The following is a 14,363-nucleotide window of genomic DNA, read 5'->3' as shown; positions in this document are numbered from 1 at the left end:
CTGTTTTTATGACTTGTGACTTGACTTGACAAAAAATAAAATACTTGAGACTTGACTCGGACTTGGAAGTTGAAGACTCGGGACTTGACTTGACTTGAGACACGATGACTTGAATGACTTGAGTGTTAATCAGGCTCCTTGCGGACATCCGCGTGCCTCCCATTTTTTATGACTGCGCTGTCAAGTATGCGCGGTCACTAGGCTAAACAGCGCAAGCCGATCTACTGCGCATGCGTTGAACGCTTTCACCGAGCGGACCTCAGCAGAAAGTATAAATAGGCTACTAGTCGTGTACGCGTCCAAACTGGAGTATAACAGAGGCTTAAGCAGGCCGTCAAAAAAAAAAAAAAAAAACGCGTGTGTGTGAGAGAGAGAGAGAGAGAGAGAGAGAGAGAGAGAGTGAGAGAGTGAGGGAGTGTGTGTGTGTGAGAGAGAGAGAGAGAGAGAGAGAGAGAGAGAGAGAGAGAGAGAGAGAGAGAGAGAGAAGAAAGTGTGTGTGCGTGCGCGTGTGTGTGAGAGAGAGAGAGAGAGAGCGAGAGAATGTGTGTGTGTGTCTGAGAGAGAGAGAGAGAGAGAGAGAGAGAGAGAGTGTGTGTGTGAGTGAGTGAGAGAGAGCGAGAATGAGTGTGTGTGTGTGTGAGAGAGAGGAGAAATGTAACAAAGTTTAATGTTGTAGTAAACTGTGTTTGAGAGATAGAGAAGGAGGTGTTCAGAGAGGAGTCTGTTAGATGTTAAGCTGTTATTTGTTTTATGGACTCAATGTTGAAAATTTAAAACATTTCAAACACTGTGGCAGAAGTGAAAAATAAATAATTTTATGAAGTTACAATTTTGTTTGATCCCATGATGTATTTTACTGAACATGAGTATTTACAATGCAAATCCAAATTATTGTAATTTACTGACAGTTACTTATTTCTTGTCTTTTCACTTTATTAAGATCAGATTCTGCAGATAAAATTATAATAATAAGGTGACTTGACTTGGACTTGACTTGACCTACTACAGGACTTGACTTGACTTGACTTGACATAGCCTGTGACTTGACTTGACTTGACTTGCCCAAGAAAAAAATACTTGGGACTTACTTGAGACTTGAAGGTTAAGACTTGAGACTTACTTGAGACTTGCACATGTGTGACTTGGTCCCATCTCTGCACGCCACGCATCCAGTGTGTCGCCGGCCTTACAAATCTGGAACGCGGTCATTCTTAGAAGTATCGATACTAATAAATTTAGGAATCGTGACGTTTTTAATTTCCGAGAATCGCGATACTTTTGAAGTATCGGTGCACCGTGCAACACTAATCTGAAGGGCATTAAATGTTTTAAATGAACAAGGACAATCAGCATAAAGATCAGTCTAACAACAAAGGCCAGTTCGTTACAAACCAAGATAATCTGTAACACCTCAGTATTGATGATTGACAGCCTGCATTTCCATGTTTGAGCCTTAAGTGTTTTAATAGCTCTAGTCTTTGGTTTGACTGAAAGCTGCATTTTTTACATAACCACCTCATGTTCTGGCACCTACAGTAAACAAACGATGCACATGTGAATGCATACTTATTGCTATCTATCTGTGAGGTGTGCTGTAATAAAGTATTGCCAACTTACCTTGCTTTAGCTTGAATAGTGAGTGCAATATCTGTAAAAGAATGTAAGAAATGTTGAAGTACGCTTACAACTAAATTTACCTTTACAATTCATTGACTGTGGTTATGCAGTTATGTAAATTAAAAATTAATAATTTGCCGGTGTCATTCATGGCATGTATTTTGAATCATTTATCATTATTTTAAACTACACTAACTTTTTTTACTCAAGAGTAACACTCATATGGAAACAAATTAGAATCTCCAACTGCTTGTAGATATCAACCACGTGTATGTTGTGGATGTTGGTCAGTAAAAGAACATCATGAAATAAAATACAGGCTTTACAACTTAAATAAGGTTGATTGTTAAGTAATTAAGATTTATTTAAACAAGCATTTAGACTTGTGTAATTGCAAAAGTGTGCAGTAGCCTACAGTCACCTTATCGATTTCTATATATAGCTATCATACCCGATAGTATAGGTAAACAATATAAATAAAGTTCAAGGTAATATTTGCCTTGTACACGTGCATTTTAAAAACTACGGTTTATCCTGTGTGATTATACGCGAAAAACAATGTGATTATTACATTTCGGCAGCTCGAACTTTTCTGGGACAGAATGCTCGAACACAAGAGGGCAAAGCCTCGAGCAAAGTTTGCACGGATGTTAAAACTCATTTTTACAATAATCGTCTGACAAGATTAACGTTATATATATAAAACTTAAGACAATTGTTTTCGACAGAGATGCCTTTTGCTAATAACGGATGGTGGTGCAAATCGCAAACTCTGTCAACTATATTAATAGTTTCATTTAGTAATGATTTAACTCTGTTATCCATGTGTTTAACAAAACAAAACTAAGATTACGTTTTAATGTTATCCAAAAATCTGTTAACATTGACATTAACATTAACATGAACACTGTTAGCATCCGTAACTCGATAAAAATGAAACGGTAGGCACAAACCACTGGGACTGCAGATAGCTTAATAACTCTACACTTTTCTGCAAACATACCTCAATTAATTAATAAGCATATTAATAACTTACCGTGGTAAAATTCACATTAGCCGTCGTGAAGTCTCCCTTCCTTTCCTCTGTGCGCGCCACTTCGGACTCGGAGCCAAAGACGCATGCGCATCAATTATCTTGCTGTATTGAGTACATTTTACTTGAGTTGTTCATTTTTTGGTGTGATTTGATTAGATGGCGAACACTAAGTAAATATTACTTAGGAGATTGTATTTAAATTTACATATGTATTTTAGAACAATAAATGACAAAGAAACTGCAAGTAATGTACTGAATTAAACATGCCATTCAAGTAAAAAGACAAAATAGTATTTGTTTGTAAAACATACTTAAATAATGTTTCCATTATTTACAAGGTCAAAAAAATCACTTTTTACAGTGTAGAATGAAGTTATTGTCCAGCTAAAGTTAGTTTTGATTGATTCACCTCCATTGCAAAGATCATTAGTTATTAACTTAGGGGCCGCTAACACAACACCCTTCTAACAGAAAACCCTTAACGCGCTCGGGCCCGCTCATTCGCACAACAACAGTGCCTGGCGGCTCGAGAAGGCTCGAGAATGTAGTCTTTCTTCACAAATTGCTTGTCTGGCCTTAAAAATGTATTATACAGAATTTGTTGATCGCTTCTGCGTAGCCATGTGAACTGGAATTATTTTGACAATGTTTGACAAAGTTCGAAACCGCATACTCACTGAGTAGGTACTTAATTTCAATAAGTACTTACTTAACGAGCGCTAAAAGAGTAGGTACTTTATAGCCAGATCTCGTTAAGTATGAATGCGAGCCGTACATCATCCGCCATGTTGACGTTATCACAAGCGCAACAACTTAAAATATTTTTTTATTTTACTTAAAAGATATGAGCGACAGGTTTAATTTATCTATCTGTAAATATCTTGATATTGACGAAACTTGCTCATTTTGTGTCTTGTTGAAGAAACAGCTAGCCATTTATTTTGTGAATACATTTATGGTTGATTTCTTATATTTTAAACCCTAATGTGAGCCAGTTTTATCCTTAACGATATTAATTTAATTACGAAAACCCCAAATCGTCATCTCTTGAATATGTTGTTAATTTCTTTCTTTTATCCACAATTTTTCACTCAAAAAAATCTTAAATCTCCTTTATGTTTTCCTCTTTTTCTTGTTGAATTTATAAATAACAAATAACAACAAAAAAATACATTTTTTGTATGTATTTGATGAATTATTTAAAGTTATTTAACCTTGTCATTGTTCTTTTTTCCTGTGCATAAAATATCATATTATGATTTATGCAAACCCATTATATTTGTTATTTTATTCATTCATTGTTAAATATACAACCATGGTATTTTTCCCTGATTTTGTATGTAACTAAGTTTGTCAATAAAAAAAATGATATGAGCGACAGGTGCACTAATACCTCACAACATCAGTAACTCGACAGCCCTACCTTGAATGGTTTTCCAAAGCGTTTGTAATGTTTGTAATGTCTGCACAAAGGAGACGGGCAGTTGCTCGATTTCGCCTTTGGAGAAAACTGTTGATTTTATACAAAAAAAATGTAAGTATCACTCCTTAAAAAAATGTATTACCCCAGAACAAATTGTATTGCTAGCCCACGCCAAAACTTACACACAATAATAATGATAAATGCTGGCCAATACTTAATTATATTACCTTTGTTTTACTGAAAATTATATAATTTAATAAAACAAGTAAAATGTAATTTGTTTTGTCATTGATGTTTTGATATTGTCATATGCATGGAGTCTAGATGAATGCAGTGAAAACATAAAAAATTTCAGTCAAGCAATGAATTAATGCATTAATTAAATAATTATATTTTATTTACTGACAACAATAAGAAACATGAATAAATTAGTAAAAGAACAAATAAAATTAAAGCTGCAAGCAGCATTTATCGGGGTTCAAGCAGTTAAGGCCTTTAAGAACAAAAGCATCAAAAGTTAAGTTTTATTTAGCAAGCATTTAACCACTGACATAATAGATGGAAAAGACCATTTACAGCCAATACAGGCCATTTAACATAGGAAATATATGGTTCTCTTACGAGAGGTCTCTCGTACTGCGTAAGATATCTTACGCTAGGGGAAAATCCTTTTCCGCGAGATATTGAAGCCAAAAATTATCCTTAATTTTGTAATAATGCAAAACGCGTTGCAGCAGCAATGCAGACATAGGCGAGACAGCTCGCGCGCCTATTGGCTGCTCTGCGGCAACTGCAGCAGCCTATCGAGCGAGGCCTGGCGTGACGTCAGACCCAATCAGGGCACTTCGCGCCCGCTGCGTCACGTCCCGCCGAAATGGGCGTGGTCTAGGCCTATAAATATCGCTCGCAGGCAGCTATTATCTGATTTTTCATCCTTCAAGCGAAGCACACGCATCGCTGGAGCTGGATTAGAAGCCGCGCCGTCGAGAGAGAGCACCTTCAGCGGGACGAGTCACTGAAGTCGCTGGCCGCGCCGCCTTCCTGCCTTCCTGCTGCGCTTTCCGGCGCTTATATCCTTCTCTTTTATTTACACTGTATTTCTGTGTGTGTGTGTCGCCGCCTTTTTAAAGATGCCTTCCTGCGGCTCGTGCAGAGCCACACTCAGCGACGGGGACCGCCACGTGATCTGCGTTTCCTGCCTGGGTGAGGAACATGCAGCTCTCGCGCTCGCTGACGGCGGATGCCCTCACTGCGAGCTGATGGCAATGGCGACTCTGAGGACTCGCCTAGCCGTCTTCACCGAGACTGCTCCCCCGCCCGCCGCGGCGTCGCGCCGTAAAAAGTGCCGTGCCCAGCGGGCCCCGGAACCCTCCCTCAGCCGCCAAAGCTCGCCGGTTCGCCCGCTTGCTTCCCCGGCTTCTTCTGTTTCGCTTCCTGACGGACAGCGGCCGCCGTCTGCCGCCGCTTCCGTTGATATCGCGGATGAGGAAGCCCTGCTGGGAGAGGATGATTCCTGCTCTATCCTGGCGTCAGGCAGTGAGGATTGGGCGGGCTCTGAGGACCCCGCACCCCCTGCCCGCACATCGTCAGGCAAGAGAGCTTCCATTGAGACGGAACTCATGCGAGTACTCGCACAGGCCGCGGCGAGCCTCGGCCTCGAGTGGTCTTCGCCTGAGCAGCCCGCTCACAACCGGCTGGATGGATTTTTCCTGCCTGGGGAGCGCGCTTCGCCTGCGTCCAGACCGGCGCCCTTTCTTCCTGAGTTACACGAAGAAGTCACCAAGTCCTGGAGCGCCCCCTATTCTGCTAGAGTGCGTCCTGCTGTTTCTTTGGCATTCTCCGCCGTTGACGATGCCAAGAACAAAGGATACCTCTCGCTGCCGCCGGTTGAAGAGGCGATAGCGGCCCACTTATGCCCGCCCTCCGCTGGACGGCGCGCTAAGCCGGCCCTACCCTCTAAAGCTTGCCGCACGACGTCAAGCTTGCTCCACCGCGCTTTCTCCGCCGCCGGGCAAGCTGCGTCAGCGTTGCACACCATGGCAACGCTCCAGATCTTCCAGGCCGATCTCCTCCGTAAGCTGGACGAGGAAGGACCTGACGCGATCTGCGTGCCGGACTTAAGGAGTGCCACGGACCTCGCTCTTCGTGCTACTAAGTCCGCAGCACAAGCCATTGGACGGACTATGGCTTCTCTCACCGTGTCTGAGAGACATCTCTGGCTGACGCTCTCGGAAATGGCCGAGTCTGAACGCACCGCGTTCCTCGACGCCCCGCTTTCCGCTACAGGCCTCTTTGGATCCTCCGTCAAGGATTTCGCGGAGAGATTCGCAGAGGTACAGAAAGCGTCTCAGGCTATGAAGCACTTCCTCCCGAAGCGCTCCAGCTCTGCAGCAGGCCGTGCGAAACCGTCTGCTCAGAGCTCACAGCCACCGTCCACTGCCTCCACTTCACAGCGCCGCCAGGCCAGAAGCGCGAGACCGCGCTCCCGCTCATCCGGTCGCCGCCCCGCAGGACGCGGCTCGCGACCTAGGATCACGGTGAAGCCCGAGGCCCCGAAGTCGTCCTAGCACAGCTAGGAAAACGACGGTGTTCCAGTCCCGCTGCGGCCGGACTCACACCAAAGCTATTCGCTCGTCCAGTTCCAGAAAATGTGACTGTTCCAGTGTTTTCTGCAGCCAACAAGTCGGTTCTGTCACCCGCTTGCCTGCACACAAATGCCGTTTTCACGGCTACCCAGATAAATCCCCAAAAGAGTGTATTTTCTGGTGTCCCGGCCACGGCCGATGGTGTTTCGTGTGTAGTAAGAATGCCCACTGCCCAGTGCCCATCCCTACACATAAGCACAGCCTGTCACACAGGGCTCGCGCACATAAAACCGACTCAGATCGGTTGCGCTTCAAACATGGTGAAAGTGCCCACTACCCAGTGCCCACTAACACCACGTTATGCATGTCTCACGGTTTCTGTAAAAACGAAACCAACGTGCACTCGCTTCACGCAAGCGAACGATGCTTTCGGTGTGATAAATGTGCCCGCTGTCCCGCGCCCACATCCACACATAGACATGACAGTTCCCACGGGAACCGCCCAGCCCTCCCCCTCGCGGTTAACCACCGCAGAGGAGTCGAGCGCAGGCAATCTGCCCGCTGTCATCAGCGCGCCCCATTCCTCAAATGTCACGAGCGACACGCTTGTGTTACAGCACACCGAAGCTTCTCCATCGCTGAGCGAGCGGAGCGCGCTTCGTATTCGACCCCTAGCTATCCATGCAGACGCATGGGCAAAGCTACCCGGGGTCTCGAAGTGGGTGCTGAACATTATAGAAAGAGGCTATTCGCTGCAGTTTCGCCGACGCCCTCGCCGCTATGTGGCGCGCGTCGAGACCACGGTAAAAACAGAAGTAGCACATCTACTTCGAGCCGAAGTGACGAAACTATTGAGCAAAGGGGCCATAGAACCTCTCTCAGATACTTCCTGGTACCGAAAAAAGACGGGGGTCTCAGACCCATACTAGATCTAAGGCAACTGAACAAAGTGCTTGTGAAGCGACAGTTCAGGATGCTCACGACCAGGCAAATCCTTGTGCAGATTCGCCAAGGAGATTGGTTTGTGTCAATAGATCTGAAAGACGCGTATTTTCAAATACAGATAGCGTCACGTCACAGGCGATATTTGAGATTCGCCTTCGAGGGCCAGGCATATCAGTACACAGTCCTGCCGTTCGGTTTGTCCCTAGCACCCCGTACATTTACGAAGTGCATGGATGCGGCGCTCGCACCCCTCAGAATGAGAGGCATGCGAGTGCTGAACTATTTGGACGATTGGCTGATTCTAGCGCAATCTCGCGCAGTGCTCATAGAACACACGACCATTTTACTCGATCACCTCGAGGATTTGGGTCTGAGTGTCAATTGGGCAAAGAGCTCCCTGTCACTCAGTCAGAAAATATCTTTCCTGGGCACAGAACTGGACTCACTATCCATGATAGCGCGACTATCACAACAGCGCGCGGTAGACATTCGACGCACAGCGAACTCTTTTCGCTGCGGCGCGTTTGTCCCGCTCAAGAAATTTCAGAAGATGCTAGGTCTCATGGCCTCAGCATCGTCAGTGCTCCAGCTGGGTCTGCTCCGCATGCGCCCGCTGCAGTTTTGGCTGAAAGCGCGAGTCCCACGCGAAGCGTGGGCACCGGGTTTGCTTGCCTCAGGGTCAATCAGAAATGCGTTACAGCTCTGAAACCCTGGAAAGCGAACGACTGGTACCAATCAGGTGTAAGCCTGGGGACTTTCTCGAGGGTGAAAGTGGTGTCCACGGACGCGTCCACCTCGGGATGGGGAGCGCTGCTCGAGGGCAGACCGTTCTTCGGCCAGTGGTCAGAACGGGAGAAGCTCCTGCACATAAACTGCCTCGAAATGCTGGCAGTAGACAACGCGCTGACGCGTTTTTGTCCCCAAATAAAAGGTCACCACGTCTTGGTCCGTTCGGACAACATGTCTGTGGTGTCCTACATAAATCGTCAGGGCGGCATCAGATCCGAGAAACTGTACAGGCTGGCAGAACGCCTCCTGGTATGGGCTCAGTGCAACCTGCGCTCGCTCAGAGCAGCGCACGTGCCAGGGATCTTGAATTTAGGACCGGACAGACTGTCCAGGAACAATGTTCCGGCAGGCGAATGGTCTCTACACCCACAGACAGTCCAACTGCTGTGGAAGAAATTCGGCAGAGCGGAAGTGGACCTGTTTGCGTCTCAAGAAAACGCTCACTGTCAAGAATTTTTCTCCAAGAGCAGGAGCGCGCTGGCCCATGTGTGGCCCCGCCGCCCGCTCTATGCTTTTCCCCCCGTCTCTCTCCTGCCTCAGGTGATAGAACGGATCAGGGAAGAAGGATGCTCAGTACTGCTGGTAGCACCGTTCTGGAAAAACCAACCTTGGTTTCCAGCCGTGATGCAGTTAGCAAGTACTGCCCCGTGGCCAGTACCAGTGAGGAGAGATCTCCTCTCACAGGCCCGCGGCTCGATCTGGCATCCTCACCCGGAACTATGGTCCCTTCATGTCTGGGCCATCAACGGGTACATGTTGGACTCCCTAAAGGAGTATTAAACACGATCACGCAGGCTAGAGCTCCGTCTACAAGACGACTCTATTCTTCGAAATGGTCAGTGTTTTCGGGCTGGTGCACAGCCCGGGGTGTGTCACCCACAAACTGTGATGTGACGGAGGTGCTTTCCTTCCTACAAGAGCTGTTGGATGGGGGCAGGGCCCCCTCCACGCTCAAAGTTTATGTGGCGGCTATAGCAGCGTTCTCAGAAACAACGCTTGGTCAGTCAATAGGAAGGAACGATTTAGTCATCCGCTTCCTTAGAGGAGCTAAGAGACTGAATCCTCCCAGACCTCCCTCAGTCCCCGTATGGGACCTTTCTACGGTTCTGGAAGCCATGAAAGGTGCGCCATTTGAGCCTTTACAGTCAATCGATTTGAAACACCTGTCTTTCAAAACGGTGTTTTTGCTGGCTCTCGCTTCAGTGAAGCGCATAGGGGATCTGCACGCGCTCTCTGTGAGCGCGGCGTGCATGGAGTTTGGGCCCAATGACTCAAAAGTTATACTCAAACCTAAGCACGGTTATGTTCCAAAATCCCTCAACACACCGTTTAGGGCACAGATTATCTCTCTGTCAGCCCTGCCGGTCCCTGATGAGGAAAGAGACGCGAGCCTCCTTTGCCCAGTCAGGGCATTACGAGCTTATGTGTCTCGCTCGTCTGTTTTCAGACAGACGGAACAGCTCTTTGTTTCGTTTAGCGGACGTTCTAAGGGACTAGCCGCGTCGAAACAGAGCCTATCCAGATGGATAGTTGATGCTATAGCGCTGGCATACGCCTCCAAGGGCATGCAGTGCCCTTTGGGTGTCAGAGCGCACTCCACGAGAGGCATGGCCTCTTCGTGGGCCTGGTCAAGTGGGATTGCCTTGCAAGATATTTGTATGGCGGCAGGCTGGGCCTCCCCGTCTACATTTATAAGGTTTTATAACCTAGAGGTTCCCGCCCTGCAGGCCAGGCTGCTGTCGGTCTAAACTACCAGTATTATCTGACCTGATGCGTTCAGCTCAGAATGCTGCGTTTGCTGAGCACAAGCTCAGCGTTCGACAGTATAAAGCTGGGCAAACTATGTAAGACCCACATTTTTCCCCATCAGTTCAGGCCGTACCCCGCCCTGTCTGTATGATGAAATTCGCGTCCCATCGACGCTACTTTATGTGGAAAAGTGAGGCTGCACCCCTCCTTCTTCCCGGACTCCCTGTGAGTTCACTGAGTGATTGTGCACTATATGTACCCCGGGCTTTCGCCCTTGGGTCTTTGGTGTCAGATCTCAGCATGCACGGCGTTTTACATTGGGTCCCCTAGCGTAAGATATCTTACGCAGTACGAGAGACCTCTCGTAAGAGAACGTACTCGGTTACTAACGTAACCTCGGTTCTCTCTAGAAGAGGGAACGAGTACTGCGTATCTTGCCGTGCATGCACACGCTCTGGTTGCTTCGATGATGAAAAACCAGATAATAGCTGCCTGCGAGCGATATTTATAGGCCTAGACCACGCCCATTTCGGCGGGACGTGACGCAGCGGGCGCGAAGTGCCCTGATTGGGTCTGACGTCACGCCAGGCCTCGCTCGATAGGCTGCTGCAGTTGCCGCAGAGCAGCCAATAGGCGCGCGAGCTGTCTCGCCTATGTCTGCATTGCTGCTGCAACGCGTTTTGCATTATTACAAAATTAAGGATAATTTTTGGCTTCAATATCTCGCGGAAAAGGATTTTCCCCTAGCGTAAGATATCTTACGCAGTACTCGTTCCCTCTTCTAGAGAGAACCGAGGTTACGTTAGTAACCGAGTACGTTTTCAAAGCTTTTTGACAGTTATAGCGCCACCTATGGTCCGATCGCCATGAAATTTTGCACGCTTGTTTAGAATGTTATGGCACATATGCTCGGGGGTCATCGGGGTCATACTCTGATAGGTTCTCCCCAAATTGAGGCCTACCATCTGGCCAGGTTTCACGTCTCTAGGCCTTATGGTTTGAAAAACCAGGGACCAGTAGGTTTTGGACAAAATGCGACATAGCAGAAATTTTTTCCTGCCTAAATCGAATTTGGAGATAGCCATTTTGTCCGCCTTGTCATACTCTGATAGGTTGTCCCCAAATTGAGGCCTACCATCTGGCCAGGTTTCACGTCTCTAGGCCTTACGGTTTGGCCTGCACGATGCGTTTTACGAATCCTTACAATTACAATAGGGTTTCAGCATTTCATGCTTGAACCCCTAATAAGAATGGAAGCTTTTTGCCATTTATAGCGCCACCTTTGGTCCGATCTGCATGAAACTCTGCATGCTTGTTCACCATGTTATGACACATATGCTCATCAATTTTGGTGAAGTTCTGAGTTTTCATTTGGGATTTATAGGCTTTTGAGTGTATTTTGCCACGCCCCTTTTCTAAATGACCCTATTACAGCCATCCAAATGCAAAAGTTCAACTTTTTTTTGATAATTATTGATCTAGAGTGTCCAGAGAATTGTCCTAGACTGGTCTGGTTCTGATCGGGCGAAAAACCAGGGACTAGTTCGCAAAAGTAGGTTTTGGACAAAATTCGACATAGCGGGAAATTGTTCCTGCCTAAATCGAATTTGGAGATAGCCATTTTGTCCTAGTCTAGGTCAAACGGCCTAAGAGTTATGAGCGATTTTGTACTTTTGGTTGCTGTAGCGCCACCTTATGGGCCAATCGGGGTCATACTCTGATAGGTTGTCCCCAAATTGAGGCCTACCATCTGGCCAGGTTTCACGTCTCTAGGCCTTACGGTTTGGCCTGCAAGATGCGTTTTACGAATCCTTACAATTACAATAGGGTTTCAGCATTTCATGCTTGAACCCCTAAATAACCATCAATAAACAAATGCATATACAAGTCAACAACACATGTAAACTTTATTCAAACTACAATAATGTATTTACAGGCAGTGAACCCCACATCCTACTGCCATCTCAACACAGCGGTTCCCATTCTTCAGCTTTATTCTGATGAAGCAACTGACCGCCAGAGGTGAGCCGTGCTTTCGTGACGGAGGTTGTTGCGTGCTGCGCTGTGCTTCACAATCTTAGGCAATAAGAGCAGGTGGAGTGATGAAGGGACTCATAAGGATAGGTGGAGTGATGGAGGGACTCGTAAGAGCAGGTGGAGTGATGGAGGGTCTCATAAGGACAAGACGGTCTTAGTTACCCGGACGACGATCAGATAAAGGAGTTTTATGACTTTTAGCAATGTGGACAGAGCCTCTGCTGCAATACTAGAACAGACTCTCCTGCATTCATTTATTTATGAACTGACTAACATGAAATGAACATGCATTCCAGAACATTTTGTGAATGATTTACTGTCGTGTGTTGTGTCTCCCCCCACTGGGGCCCAGGGCCCTGGGCACTGCCTGCCATGCTTTCATGCTTCCAAAAAGGGAGACTGCAAAACTGCAAACCTACCATCACCGCACCGTCCAACGATCAACGTCGCACCGTCCAACGATCAACCAACGAGCATCTCCATGCACGCCGCGCTCACAGAGAGCGCGTGCAGATCCCCTATGCGCTTCACTGAAGCGAGAGCCAGCAAAAACACCGTTTTGAAAGACAGGTGTTTCAAATCGATTGACTGTAAAGGCTCAAATGGCGCACCTTTCATGGCTTCCAGAACCGTAGAAAGGTCCCATACGGGGACTGAGGGAGGTCTGGGAGGATTCAGTCTCTTAGCTCCTCTAAGGAAGCGGATGACTAAATCGTTCCTTCCTTCCTTGCCTTCTCGGCACTTCAGGAGGGCGCACCGTCCAGCGTGCACTCAGCAGGCCAGGACAGCAGGCTTCGACTCACCACAGCCATGTTAAAATTACTGTTAAAAACCTGGTTATAATTGATTCTTTGAATCTTCTCTCTCCCCTTCCTTCCTCACTTTTCCTCATTTTCACCTCCATAATATCGCTAGTTTACATCCGTTTTTAAATATCAATGATGCTGAGACCCTAGTTAATGCTTTCATTACTTCTCGGCTTGACTACAATAATTCTCTTTTCTATGGCTCACTTAACGCAACATTAAATAAGCTCCAATATATTCAGAACTCCGAAGCGAGGGTCCTCACATGTATTAAAGAAATTAAAAGAATCTTCCCACATTACTCCTATTCTATGCAGACTCCACTGGCTACCTGTTCGCTTTCGTATTCAATACAAGATACTACTTATCACATTCAAAACCCTTCATGGTCTTGCACACTTAGAACTTCTGACACCGTCTGCTGTTAATCCCACAGCACAAACTAGCATCATTTGGTGGAAGGGCATTTTGTATCTCTAACCCCACGCTCCAGAATTCTATTCCCCAACACATTCACAACCTCTCATCATTGCATGATTTCATGATTTTCTCTTCTTGGTTCTCTGATCCCTGACTTTATGATCTGATTCATGTTACGTGTGTTATCTACCTCAGTTTGTTACCCATCTCAGTTTATCTGTATTGTTTCTTTGTCTGCTGTCATGTTTATTTGTTATAATATTGTAAAGTGACCTTCAGTTTGCAGAAAGGCACTATATTAAATAAACCCATTATCATTATTATTACTACTTATATAAACTACTTCCCCATACTGGTCATGTCTTTCCTGTGCCAGAGCATCACTCATGGTCCCATGTGGCACCAGGTGAAATTGCAGCATCTTTTTCCCTGTTATGCACATTCTTAGTGGACACATCTGTAGACAAGAAATACAAAAAAATGTTTTTCAAAGCCCTGTGTTGTTGCATACCTAGAATGCTTGATGGTCCTGGCTTCCTCCCTTCCATGTCATTCATTCCCTCCACATAGCGAAAGGCAACCTCATGCAGTAGCTCCTCACCCACTTTCCCTGCAAGGTAAAGACGAATCATAATATTTGTTTCATTTCAGAACAATCAACATCATAATTCTGTTAACTGGACCAACCTGTTGCTAGAGCTTCAGCGGTTGCCAAGTGAAGAACCGTGTCATCACTAACTGGCCAATGAGGAAGCTCCACAGAGATGTTTTTCAGCCCTCCTAGTTCTTGCAGTTCCTAGAGTAATAAATTCGGGTGCTTTCACACTAAATTCTGTACACTGTGTAACTTTTGGTGATATAGCAGTTAATAAACACAAAACTGCATGTGTCTTGCAGAAAAACATTGTATCCGGAGCTACTTCTCTCTTTTCATATACGTATATGTATACGTTTGA

General features: G+C 46.1%; 1 protein-coding gene across 4 annotated transcripts in view; it reads right to left on the bottom strand.

Annotated features, from left to right (window-relative positions):
* The window catches only part of adprh (ADP-ribosylarginine hydrolase), a 915,269-nt gene that overhangs the window by 532,661 nt on the left and 368,245 nt on the right, over positions 1–14,363 (bottom strand). For all 4 annotated transcript variants that reach the window (XM_084435179.1, XM_084435178.1, XM_084435180.1 and 1 more), the window contains 2 exons: positions 14,095–14,203; positions 13,919–14,017 (listed from right to left, as the gene is read on the bottom strand). In XM_084435179.1, coding sequence (XP_084291305.1) covers positions 13,919–14,017; positions 14,095–14,203 — 208 coding nt within the window. The remainder of the gene's footprint in view (positions 1–13,918; positions 14,018–14,094; positions 14,204–14,363) is intronic.

The sequence above is a fragment of the Rutilus rutilus genome (genome assembly GCF_951802725.1).
Source record: "Rutilus rutilus genome assembly, chromosome: 16".
NCBI classification, from domain to species: Eukaryota; Metazoa; Chordata; class Actinopteri; order Cypriniformes; family Leuciscidae; genus Rutilus; species Rutilus rutilus.
The sequence above is the reverse complement of the archived record's forward strand: the minus strand, read 5'-3'. Positions and strand labels throughout refer to the sequence as shown.